This window comes from Talpa europaea, assembly GCF_964194135.1.
Source record: "Talpa europaea genome assembly, chromosome: 1".
Classification (NCBI taxonomy): Eukaryota; Metazoa; Chordata; class Mammalia; order Eulipotyphla; family Talpidae; genus Talpa; species Talpa europaea.
This window is the reverse complement of record NC_140073.1, coordinates 112275123-112288762: the sequence shown is the minus strand read 5'-3', so window position 1 is coordinate 112288762 and position 13640 is coordinate 112275123. Positions and strand designations below refer to the sequence as shown.

The 13640-nt window shown below is 41.1% G+C and overlaps 1 protein-coding gene across 1 annotated transcript; it reads left to right on the top strand.

Moving 5' to 3' along the window:
- The first annotated feature begins 4085 nt into the window (after positions 1–4085).
- On the top strand, positions 4086–7450 carry ATP5MC3 (ATP synthase membrane subunit c locus 3). The gene is made up of 5 exons (XM_084246377.1): positions 4086–4117; positions 4306–4415; positions 5867–5944; positions 6468–6661; positions 7190–7450. The coding sequence occupies exons 2-5, from the start codon at positions 4377–4379 to the stop codon at positions 7302–7304; spliced, it is 426 nt and encodes a 141-aa protein (XP_084102503.1). The 5' UTR covers positions 4086–4117; positions 4306–4376; the 3' UTR covers positions 7305–7450.
- The last annotated feature ends 6190 nt before the right edge of the window (positions 7451–13640 follow it).

The window sequence follows — 13640 nt, the reverse complement described above, 5'->3', positions numbered from 1 at the left end:
TATTATAAAGGCAAAATGTCATCTTACATTCCTGATTTTCATTTTCACAAATAGTAATTTATATCACACAAGTGTAAGAAGGCTTGTAAAAGTTTTACAGGCCATTAAAATGATAACTAAAAAGGTAGATCATTTAAACATCTTTCTATGTGTTCAGGTTATAACTTACTTAAAAGAGTTTTAACAATAATGACTCTACATCACCCAGAATTTCAAGGATAGGGCAGTCAGCCACCAAGCCTGGTGTTCCTCTCTGTCTGCTTTGCCATGAGCTATGCCTGGAACTCTGAGCTGAAATTTCCCATCTTAAGGTACTGCCGCCTCCACATAGATCTTAAAGGAGTAGTGCATATTTGGCAAACAGTATCTCCTGTTTCAGTTATCTTACCCTAGAAATCACTTCAAACAACAATGCTTTCATTGCTCTTGACTCTCCGGGCGAGGAGTTAGGGCAGGGCTCATTCCTGTTGTGATGTTGGTTGGGAAAGTTTGACTGAGGACAGAGAATCCAAGATGACCTCACTCACATGTCTGGTGCACCTCAAGTCTCTTAAGCCTTTTTCTGTCTGTGGTTTCTTATCATTCAGTAATCTAACCCATTTTTCTTGGTATGGTGGCTGGTTTCCAAGAAGGAGAGTGCAATCTACAGATCTCTTAAGACTAGTCCAGAGGTTACAGTGCAACTTACTTCCATTGCAAGTCACAGGGCTAGCCCAGATTTAAGAATGAGGAAACAGACTGCCTTAGGAGAAGAATGGTATGGTCACACTGCAAAAGGGCATGCAAGAGAGGAGGGATTATAGCAGTTATATTTGAAAATGATTTTTCATACTTCTCTTTACTGCCCCAGTCCTTTCTTCCCCATGCCATCATCACCCAGGTTTATCTGATATTATCAAATTATGAATTGTCATAACTTACCATGAAGCTTCCCACAGTCTAAGAAAAAACACAGGGATAATTAAATATTTCACAAGAAGTCCCCTATTCATTTATATGGTCTCCCTTTACTCCTCTCAGGAGATACCTTTTCTTCAAACTTCCTCAGTGCAGATATCCACCCAACATCAGCATGGCGTGGTGTTACTCAAAACCCCCTCCTTTCTATCAATACAAGTTACAAAATCAAGCAAAATCTGAGTAATCTATCAGTAATAGCACTTTGGAGGTGTGGCTGTGGCCAGGGTACTCAACAAAATAGACTAGGCTGCACTTTAAAACTCACGTTTCGGGCCTCCCCGGTGGCGCAGCGGTTGAGCGCTGGGTTGCGAAGCTGCCAGCGGCCTCTGCGGCGCCGGTTCGATCCCCGGCTGCTCCCCGGCCACCAGAGGAGGATCCCACATGGTGCGCAGACCTCTCCTGCCACCCGCTGCTCCCCTCAGCAGTGTACTTCCGTCCTTCTGCCTGCTCTGCTCCCCACTCTGGCTCTGGTGAATTCTCTCACCCTCCCGCGCTTCTGACTGTACCCAGTGCATGTATAAACAAAACAAACAAACAAATATAATAAATAAATAAAAACATGCCTCTATAAAAAAAAAAAATAAAACTCACGTTTCTAGGTTCTAGTCTCCAGCCTATGTGAGGTGAATGTGCTTTCTCATTATTCTTCACTATTCCTCAAACAAGTAATTACTGGATTCTCTCTCTCTCTCTCTCTCTCTCTCTCTCTCTCTTGCACACACACATGCCATTCTCAGAGATAGAACATCTATTCTTTAAACACCTAATATTCTTCATAAATATTTAAACTCTGAGAGAAAACCCACAAGGGAAAAATTCTCTCTTCTTTTATGCTACTTATTGATATGCTGAGAGTTCAAGGTCTGAACATAAACTCCACCTCCCCTTGCCATAGGCAACTAGTCCCTATGCACCCCGGAAATGATTCTGTTAAGGATCCTGGCTTCTCTACCTTCTCTTCAACAGGTACTGCCACTGAATTTGTTGCTGAAGAGACAGGAATTTTCATTGAGCCATTGCTGTACACAAATGCATTCAGAGTGATTTTTCCCTTAAGAGTATCCATTATTAAAATATAAGATATGTGATGGTTAATTTTATGTGTCAACTTGACTAGCTGTAAGGTTCCTACACATTATTTCTGGGCGTGTCTGTGAAGGCGTTTTTAGATGACATTAGTATTTAAAAATGGGGATTTCAGTGTAAGAGATCACCTCCTCCATGCTGGTGGGCGTCATTCAGTCCATTGAGAGTTTGACTGGAACAAAAGGTGCAGGATGGAAGAATTTGCCTGTCTCACTGCTTAAGTTAGGACATCTCAATTTTTCTGCTCTGGCTCTCAGGTTGGGACTTACATTATTGGTTCCCCTGGTTCTCAGACCTTTGGATTCCAAGTGAATTACAACATCAGTTTTCCAGGGATTCCCAGTGAATTCCTCACTACATAAATGATAGATAGATAGATAGATAGATAGATAGATAGATAGATAGATAGATAGATAGATAGAAAACCCTTCTGGTTTTGTTTCTCTGAATAACGCTAATTCAGAGCATTCTTGTTTAACAGGTTACTACATACTTCAGGTAAGAAATGAGTACTTGAGGGCCTCACTGGTGGTGCAAGGGGTTGGGACACAACCTATGAGGCTGTCCGCAGCATGAGTTCGATACCTGGCCGGCCAGGGAGCAACCCACATGGCACAGCAGACCTCTCCTGACTCACCCACTGTTCCCCTCAGCAGTGTATTTCTGTCAATCGGCCTGTTCTGTTCCCCACTCTGTCTCTGGTGAATATTCTAACCGCCTCCCCCCCCCCCCCCCCATCTCTGGCCTGTACCGCAGTTTTTGTATGCCTAAATAAAAAAATCTTTTTTTTTAAAAAAGAACTGAGTACTTGAGACAACATACCTATAATCTCTCTTGGAACTGCACAGGCAAATTATCTCTATTTTATGGGCTAATGATCAAACCTAACATGATTAGTTTTCACGTGATTTTGAACTATTTGAATTCGCAGTTGGATCAGTGACAAAATCTTATTCATTCTTCAAGTGTCAGTTCTGAGGGGGTTCTCCCCAGGATTGCTGCTAAATGATTGTGCTAACTAGGGAACTGTGACCCTCTGGGTTAATGATGTCCCATGCCAGGGCTATAGGCCGGGTGGGCTGGACTTCAGTCCCTAGCCCTCCATCCTTGGCTGGCCATACTAAACATTTACTTTTCTATGATGACTTGTATTATTCCTAGTAGCCATTTATTAGTACTGTTAGGTCAAGCATTAAGAGCCATTTTTTGAGACAGTTCTACATTCTCCCAAAGAAAACGATTTTTCCAAAGTTCCCAAATGCAGATGTGAAAGTTGAATCCATTTTTAAAATACTCAGACCTTTCTTGAGTCCCTGTCCCTACATGAAATACCTAACTTTCCCTGAATTCTTCAAATCGCAGAGCTGGAGAAAAAGGTTCACCTCCTTCAGCTTATCAAGAGATAACTTTGTGCCCAAAGTCACAAAGCTCTTAAAGCTATTAATGTGTGCGTTCCCTTGACTTAGTACTTGTAGGTCAGGCCCTCTTTCACCCAACGGACTAGACATACTTCTAAAATCCTTTTCCAGGTCCCTTTAAAGAAATGTACTCACTTTCCTGGGGACCCTGGAATAATGTCTCCTCTCAAGCGGTGAATGACTCCTGTCCCCACACTCAAGAGTTCTATTCCACATACCGGGAGTGTGAGCAGGAAGCCCCCAAGCCCCCCCCCCCCCCAGAAGATAAGGGGCAACTGATTAAAAATGAAGTCCCATAAGAAGGTATCAGATGAAAGAAAAAGCCTCACTATCTTCCGTCCACCTCAGATCAACGGTGCAACAACCCGCTCCACTCCCTCTGCCAGCAGTCGCCTTCGATTTCTTCTTTCTGCGTCCCCTTTACGATCCACTGCCCGCGGAGCCATCATCCTCCAGCGGCGGCCTTGTCCTTCCCGACGGGTTACCAATAAAGTTGTTACAAAGTGACCTTGAGCGTCGTCCCTCCCGCGCCGGATCCCCCGCCTTCCCCATCCGGGTGCCGCGGCGTGGTTAAGAGCCCGCCCGCGCCTGCGCGCCCAGCCCCACTCCTTCGACCTCTGCCGCCGCAGCCGCCGCCGCCGCCTCGGGGGAAGGTAAGCGGAGGGCGCGGGAGCCCCGCGGGGCCGGGGGGGCGCGGCGCCCTGTGGGGACCCATTCATTCTGCCGTCGCCTCCCTGGGCGCGGGGCCCGGGCTGGCGGCGCGCGCGGGGGCCCGGGGGACCTGGCTGGGAAGGACAGGCCCCGGGAGGGCACTTGACCTTACGCCTCTCTCCCTCCGCAGAGAGGACGCGGGAGAGGAGCCCACTGAGCCAGCCGCCCAAGTCCTCCAGCCGCGCCGTCCCGAAGGCTAAGATGTTCGCCTGCGCCAAGCTCGCCTGCACCCCCGCTCTGGTGCGTAACCCGGGCCGGGCCCTGGGACGGAGGCCCGGAACCCTTGGCCTGGAGCGTCCACGTTGTTGAATGGGGCAGCCATCGGGCGGGGCGCACCGCGGCCTCAGGCTGCTCAGCCCGTCCTCGTTGTCTTCTTTTTCTTTTTCTTCGTCCTGGGGCGTCTCACTCCGCCCCGCTGCACCTCTAGGGCGTTGGAGCGCCGCCGAGGCCTAGCTGTCAGGCCTCACTCGGTGTAGGTCAAACCCTCCTTGCCCCGAGTCCCGGGGCGGCCGCCACCTCCTGGTCCTCGGCCACTCTATTGGGTTGCGATCGAAGAGAAGGCTGGGGTGCTGTGAGGGATGTAGGGGGCCGCTGAGGCCTAGTTGAGCCCAGCAGCAGGCGCCTATCTGTAGGTCAAACTCGCTGCTGCAGAGGGAGGGACTTTGTCTCACTCTTGTGTGAGTGGAGGGAGGTGGTGGAGCCCAAAGTCTTTCTTCCTGCCTTTGGGATATTGTTTCTACAAGCGTTTTTTGGAGGTTTTCGGTGAAGTGACATTCTAGGGGATTTGTCTTAGAGAATCTGGTCTTGGTTCTGAAGGGATTTTCTGTGACCTTAGTTTAGTGGACACTCAAGGACAGAGAAGCTGGACTGGGATATGGCCTTATGGTCAAAGTATTTCAAGCATTGTTGTAACATTGACATAGAATTGCTTAATCCGTTTTTTGATTTTATGATTAATGGACATACAGGAATATCTTGGAAATCGTGGAAGCTGATATTAACTGATGGACTATTTTAAGTGACCAGCATTTATAGTGACACTCCTAATTTATTTGTTGGTCTACTTAAACTTACCAAAGAGTGTTAAGTTTTTATTTCTGTTTTTCCACCTGAATTGTGGCAACACAGCAATTGGAATTTAAAAAGCAGTACGTATGCTTTTCAACTAATTGGTCTTAGAATTTTTGTTCATTGTTGCAAATAGATTGTACAGCAAGTTTTAAAATTTTATTACCAACTTCCAAAACAATTAAAATTGCTTCTTGTATTAAAAATGACCAACCAGACAAGAATGAATACAAAAATGTCATGAACTTTCTGATTCACTTTTGCTTGCTTTTTAAGAACTTCTTGTACATGAAAGGTCATTGAAGTCTTAATCGATAGTCTTACTTACTGGGCCTCCCTGATGGCCCAAGGGGTTAAGTACCACACTATGAAGCAATCCACAGTCTCTGCAGCATGAGTTCGATCCCCAGCCAGGGAACTACCCACATGGCGCAGCAGCCTCTCCTAACTCACCTGCGGCTCCCTTCAGCAGTGTATTTCAGTCAATCTACCTGTTTTCTTCCCCACTTTGGTGAATCCTTTCACACACACACACCCCTCTGACCTATACCCCATTTCTTGTATGCATAAATAAATCTTTATATTCTTACTTAACTACTTGTAATTTTTTTTTTTTTTATTAGATCCGAGTTGGATCCAGAGTTGCATACAGACCAATTTCTGCATCAGTGTTATCTCGACCAGAGGCGAGGACTGGAGAGGTAATTGTAATAAAATAGAAATTAAGTACACTACTAAGTCTTAGAGTTTTGATTAAAGTGAAGAAGGAAACACCTCATTAATGTTTTGAGGGCAATCCTTTTCCACTTTTTCCTCCAAAAAACATGCAGAGGATAAGCCCATGAAAAAATTTTCTGTATCTAAAACTTAACCATTTAAGTTGAACAAGAACTATAGTAGTAGTTATATTTAAGTATATAGTTGACTTTCCTATATTTAAGATTATAGTTACATTATAGCTGTAGTTACTAAAAATCCTACAAAATAGAGTGTTTGCTTCGGCAGCACAGATAATAAAAAACCTACAAAATAGAAAAGTCTGTTCACATAATACTATTTCTTAATTTTCTTACTGTTATCCCTCTTCTACAATAGTGGAATTATCTAAGTCCTTAATTTTTGTCTTGTGCCATACTACCTTCTTTTCATACTCAGCTACAGTGCAGTGATTAAATAGCTAACTGATTACTGATTTGACCTTTGCCTTTATTTCCTGTTCCCTAGGGCTCTACGGTATTTAATGGGGCCCAGAATGGTGTGTCTCAACTAATCCAAAGGGAGTTTCAGACCAGTGCAATCAGCAGAGACATTGATACTGCTGCCAAATTTATTGGTGCAGGTGCTGCAACAGTAGGAGTGGCTGGTTCTGGTGCTGGTATTGGAACAGTCTTTGGCAGCCTTATCATTGGTTATGCCAGGTAATTTCTATTGCCAAATAAGATAATTTCAAAGCATGCTTTAAATGGTTGGAAACTTAGAAAAACTAGTGAAATAATACCTACTTTGTACTATGTGTCTACTCTGTGACTTGCATTATGTTTTGAAAGCTTCATATGCATTATATCACTTAATCTTCACAACACCCTTTGGAGAAATAAGGATTAGAGATACAGGTTACACAGTTTGCCCAAAATTATAGCTAGTAAGTAAAATTTTTAACTCAGCTTGACTTCAGAGTCCATACTTTTTTAATTGTTAAAAATGTCAGAACGATAAATGACAACTGCCATTTACATTGTCATACAGAGAAAGCTCCGTTTTCCCCATTTGATTAGGATTGAGGAAAAAGGAATGTCAGAAGCAGAAATAAGAGCTAGGGAAGTACTCTTCCACTACTCTCTAGTTTACAGATATCCTAACACTAGTAATCTGATTCATCAATATTTAACACATTGTTGAAATTCAAATATTCCACAGTAACAATTATATGTCTTGTGCTTTTTTAGAAACCCTTCGCTGAAGCAGCAGCTGTTCTCATATGCTATCCTGGGATTTGCCTTGTCTGAAGCTATGGGTCTCTTTTGTTTGATGGTTGCTTTTTTGATTTTGTTTGCCATGTAACAAATTACTGCTTGAAATGTTGGCATTCATATTAATTACGGATGTAATTAATCTGTGTATCTTACTGTGACTCCAAAAACTGTAGTATGGGTGTCATGGAAATGTACGTTATTTCCAAAGTCATTTCATTAAAGGTGAAAAGTTTAGTTTTTGTTGTGATTTGTACTTAACCTAAATTAGGTCCTCACAGAGAAGAACATGCACTCAGCAGATGCTGTATAAGTCTTATACACCAGTTGTTGATGAAAAAGATCCTAAAGTAATTTTGATGGGAAGTCTCTTAAAGTGTTCTGCACACTATAAATTACAGAGCTTTTATTTATTCATAAAGAAGAGGAATGTTTGGGTGCTTTGGGCTTCAATGAAGTATGATTAATTAAACCAACATAATTATTCAAGATGGTTTTGCGTTTTTAAGGGTTTACATGAATTATAGTACTTGTAAGTGGAGTTATCGTCTAAGACTAGATTGGCCTTGCACAGCTGGTTCTAAAGATAAATCACATCAGCTTTTTAAGAATCATCACCTTGTTAAATGGAGGTGAGGCAATGATTTTTTCTTTTGAGAAAGTCACACATTAAACAATTATATCTATAGTGAATCTTAACTGTCTAAAAAAGAAGAAACTCCATCTACATAGCAGCTGGTTTCTTGTTTGAACATTAAAGCCCAAATGATAAAAAATAAACCGAATGGACTACAATTTTTTTTTTTTTTTAAAGATTTATTTATACAAGCACTGGGTACAGTCAGAAGCTCAGAAGGGTGAGAGAATTCACCAGAGCCAGTGCAGGGAGCAGAACAGGGAGAAGGACCAAAGTACATTGCAGAGGGGAGCAGAGGGCGCGGCAGGAGAGGTTTGCAGGCCATGTGGGACCCTCCCCGGCGGCCAGGGAGCGAACCAGCGCTACAGAGGCTGCAGGCAGCTTCGCAGCCCAGCGCTCACCTGCTGCACCACCAGGGGAGGCCATACAATATTTTTTTAAAAGCCAAAAGTTAGCTAAAGTATTGCTTATCACTGAGAAGAACAGATGTTTATAGTAGAATCTTCAGAATGACAGTTGGTTCAATAATATTTTGTTTCTAATACTATATATTTTTTCTTGGTCAAACTTTTCAATACTATTAAAAGGGAATAAATGAAACTACTGTAGAAAACCAAGATTTTTCCCTCTTAAATACATTGTACATTATAACATTTGTCATCTCAGTTTTGGGGTTTCTGTGAAGGTTTTGATGAGAATCAGGGAAACTACATTTTACTTTTTTTTTTTTAAATAGAGGCATGGTTTATTTATTTATTTGTTTGCTTGCTTGTTTGTTTGTTTTGTTTATACATGCACTGGGTACAGTCAGAAGTGCGGGAGGGTGAGAGAATTCACCAGAGCCAGAGCTGGGTGCAGAGCAGGCAGAAGGACCGGAAGTACACTGCTGAGGGGAGCAGCGGGCGGCAGGAGAGGTCTGCACGCCATGTGGGACCCTCTGGTGGCCTGGGAGCAGCCGGGGATCTAACCAGCTCTGCAGAGGCCGCCGGGCAGCTTCGCAACCCAGCACTCAACCGCTGCGCCACCGGGGAGGCCCTACATTTTACTCTTTTAATGCCCTTTGCCTACTTTGATTTTAGTTGAGGAAAAGACATCAATTACTGAGGTTTCTCAAAATTGTAGTGGGAAGCCCATCTCCATAGGTCACCAGCATGTTACTTTAAAATACAAATCCCAGACATCAGACCTAGAATTTTTATGCACACTGAGAGTCACATAAATCTATAAAGTGAGTACCCCCCAAAGAGCAAACTACCCACTATTTGAATTCAGCAATATAAATAGAGTGGTGTACTGTGTGATTCAGTCATTTCAAGCCAAAAGAATTAAAAACAAGCATTCAAACTAACAGGTGTAAGTGTTCATAGCAGCACTATTCCACAGTAGCCAAAAAATGGAAACAAATGTCCAGCCATAAAAAGGAAGGAGATACAGGTACTTGCTACATAAGGTTAAAAACAGGAAAGAAGTCAGGCACAAAAGACAGTATGATTACATTTACATGAAATGCCCAGAACAGACAAAAGTCTAGCAGCAAAGCAGATCAATAGTTATTACATGCTGGGAAGGGAAGAATGGGGAATGACTGATTAATGGATATGGGCATTCCCTAGGATAAAAATATTCTGGAACTAGATAGTGGAGATGAGTGTACAAATCGTGAATGAATGTACTAAATGCCACTGAATTGTATACTTTAAAATGGCGTGTGTGTGTGTGTGTGTGTGTGTGTATAGCTAGAATTAAAAGTATTGTAACAAAAAATTATACACTAAATTTTTTAAACCATAGGGAAATACTTAAGTGAGCTAGTCCTCTATTCCAAGTTCATTTTATTTTTTTTAAGATTTATTTATTTTTTAATTTATGCTAACAAGAACTGAGGGTAGACCAGAGGTGCAGGGGGTGAGAGGATTCACCGGAGGCAGAGTGGGAACAGAACAGGCGGATCCACTGAAATACACTGCTGAGGGGAGCAGTGGGCAAGACAGGAGAGGTCTGCTGCGCCATGTGGGTTAGCTCCCTGGCTGGGGATCAAACTCATGACTCAGGATGCAGTAGCTAGCAATAGCTTAATAGTGTCGAGACTTAACCCCTGTGCCACCAGGGAGGTGCTATGTTGTATTTTTGTTTCCAGTAATAAATGTCTAACATTGAAAGCACACGACTGAAACTGATCTACTCTGACAGCAGAAATGTTTATTGTGCACCATTTTAACAAAGTACCACTTCCCTTAAGAGTACCTGAGAGCAGTTAAGTACCAATTTAACTGTATTTATTCAAAATGTTTTTCCTAAAGGCATTTCAGATATCCAAGCATACTAGTATTGATTCTACAATTGCTTGTAACTTTGTTTTATATGTGACTTAAGAAACTGATAATATATTGTTTAATAGTACTATTGTAACTGGTTTGTAACTCCACATGTTTTCAACATAGTTTAAGACACTAAATTTTATTATGTTTTGGGGACACAGAATTATAAAAGTGTAATTTTTTTGACATCAGCAACTGAAAAAGGGTAGGAACTAAGCTGTTAAAGGGGCACAGAATTATAAAAATGTAGTTTTGTGGGGCCTCCCTGGTGGCGCAAGTGGTTAAGCATCAGCACTATGAAGCAATCCACAGCTACTGCAGCACAAATTTGATCCCCAGCCAGCAAGGTGACCCACATGGCGCAACAGACCTCTCCTGTCTTACCTGCTACTCTTCTCAGTAGTGTATTTCAGTCAATCCACCTGTTCTGCTCTCCACTCTGTCTCTGGTGAATCCTCTTAACCCTCCACACCTCTGACCTGTACCCCAGTTCTTGTATGCATAAATAAATCTTCACAAAAATAAAAATGTAGGCTTGTGTCATCAACAACTGAAAAGGGTAGGAATTAAGCTGTTAAAGGAGCAGAGTTTGTGTATGTTACTGAAGTTAAGGTGATATAAATTTGAATAAGAATGTAATAACTTTAGGATGTTAAATGTAATCCTCCGTGGTACATTTGGAAAGAAAATAGCTACAGAATATACCTAAGAGAAAATGAGAAAAGAATGTAAACATTTCACTGGGGCAAAATCAACTGAACACAAAAGAAGACAGTCATGAAAGAACTGAGAGGCAAAAAAAGAAAAAGCTATACAGCATATTAAAAAAAAGCAAAATGACAAAAAAGTACCATCCTATCAATGATTAAGTAGATTAAACTCTCCAACTAAAGTCTATCAGGATAGAATAAAACACATGATCTAGCTATATACTATCTATAAGAGACTTTAGCTCCAAAGACACAAAGAGACTGAAAATGAAAGGATAGAAAAAGATACTCAAGGCAAATAATAACCAAAAGAGAACAGAGCAGCTATCCTAATATCAAACAAGATACACTTTAAATCAAAAATGGTCACGAGACATAGATAGACTATGCTAGTAAGACTCAATACAACAACAAGCTGTAACAATTTTAAACATTCACATACCTAATAAGTAGCAAAATGCATAAAGCAAAAACTGACAACTGAAGGGGAAAATAGCTCTACAATAATAGTTGACAAAATTTCAATACATACTATCAATAAATGATAGAACAACCAGACATAAGATAAGGAAAAGAGGACTTAATAAACCAAACAGATCTAACAAGCACAAACAACAATCTCTCCAACAACAGGAGCATATATATTCTTCCCAAGTGCACATGGGACATTCTCCAGGATAGACCATGTGTTATGCTAGAAATTAAGTCTCAATGGATTTTAAAAGGTATCACACAAAGGATCTTCTCCGATCATAATGGTGAAATTTGAAATCTACAAAAGAAGTAAAACTAGAAAATTCATGATTTTGTGGCAATTAACACAGCCAACATATCAACAAAGAAACTACAAGTGAAATTGGAAAATACTTGAGACCAATGAAATAGAAAACACAATGGCACCAAAATTTATGGGGCATGGCAAAAGCAGTGTTCAAAGGGGAATTTAAACCTACAGATGCCCAAATTAAGAAAAAAGATCTCAAATTAACAGTCTAACTTTTCAACTTAAAAAAAATAGAAAAAGAATAATAACCCAAAGCTAGTGGGAGGAAAGACATAATAATATCAAGGGTAGAAATAAATGGAGAGTAGAAAAACAATTATCAACAAAACCAAAATTTGGCTCTCTACAAGATGAACCAAACGGACAAAGCTTTAGCTAGACAAAGAAAGAATACTCAACTAGAAATCAAAAATGACTGGGGGCATTAACTACTGATTCTATAAAAATAAGTATTATAAGTGCATATTATAAGCACCTGTATGGCAACTGGTTAACTTAAATGAAATGGAAAAATTCCTAAAAATACAGAACCTACAAAGGCTAAGTAATGAAGATACAGAAGTATGAACAGATCTATACCTAGTAATGAAATTTGAACCAGTAATCAAAATTATCCTAACAAAGAAAAGCCCTGGACCTTAGTGTTTTGCTGGTGGCTTCTATAAACTATAGAGAATTAACTAATACCAGTCCCACTTCAACTTTCCAAAAATCGATCAGGAGAAAATATTTCCAAAATCATTCTATGAGACCAGCACTGCTACCCTGATCTTAAAGCTAGACCAAAAAAAAAGGAAAAAAAGCTACTGACTAATATTTTTTATCAACATTGATGCAAAAGCCTCTCCACAACACTAGCAAACCAAATTCATTAACATATTGAAAGGATTATACACCATGTCAAAAGAGGCTTCCTCGGTGTCTGACATAATGAGTTAAGGTTTTTGTATTATGTGGGTGTCAGGCTGCCAACTAGACAAGTTATAGGGAACCATTAAGGGTAAACACTCCATGAAGATGAAATTCTTCAGTGGTCCTATCTACTTTTATTGGTAACTTAATAGTGTGTGGAAGCACAAAACAATGACGACAAACCCTCTTTCTAGTGAGTGGGATGAGAGGGAGATAACAGGAAGCATTATTATGAAAGATGAAAACAAGGTGTTTAATTCTTTCTCCTGGCCTAAGTTGACATAAGCTATTTAGTATGATTTGAAGTTAAATACAGTCCTCTGTTTTCCCCCCTGCACACAACGCCACACAAAATTAATTATAAATTCTTTTGAGAAACCAAAGATTGGGGTCAGGAGGTGGACAGTGGCCCTTCTTGCACCTGCAATGTTCTGAATGGAAATCCCCACAGTGAGGACAGGCACCGAGGGGTAACTATAACAGGTCATTTCCGCAGTGTGCAGAAAAACTGAGTGCACTGTCAGAGGGAGGGAAAGATTTGTCTTGAGTTAAAAGGTATACCAAAAGTCAACCAAAAAGTCTAGGGTCATGTGGTCCTCATCTGATATCTTTCAGATATCAGGTGGGTATACAAATCAGGCCTTGCTTCCTTCATCTTCCATCCCTACCCACACCCCCACATGCTTCCTGATCCCACTGATGAAATCTCAGCTAATGAACCATATGGGCTGCATTTTGAGGATACCTGTGAAAATACAGAGGCTCTTCCCAGAGTCCAAGGCAGACAAAAAGGATGTCCTGGAGTATGCAGTTTTGTTAAATCACAAATAGAAACTGTTATAAATCTTGCCTTTTCACTACACACATACACACACACACACACACACGCACACCCACCCCTTTATATATGAGCAGGGTTTTAGAATTCTTAAGCGTAATAATGAACTAACCACCACAAACTATTTATAAACAAGGGGAAAATATCACATTCTGTGGCATTTGGAAGGTTTTGAGAACATTTAGAGACCACCATTGTTTTTGTGGTGTTAAGTAACAGGGACTTTTG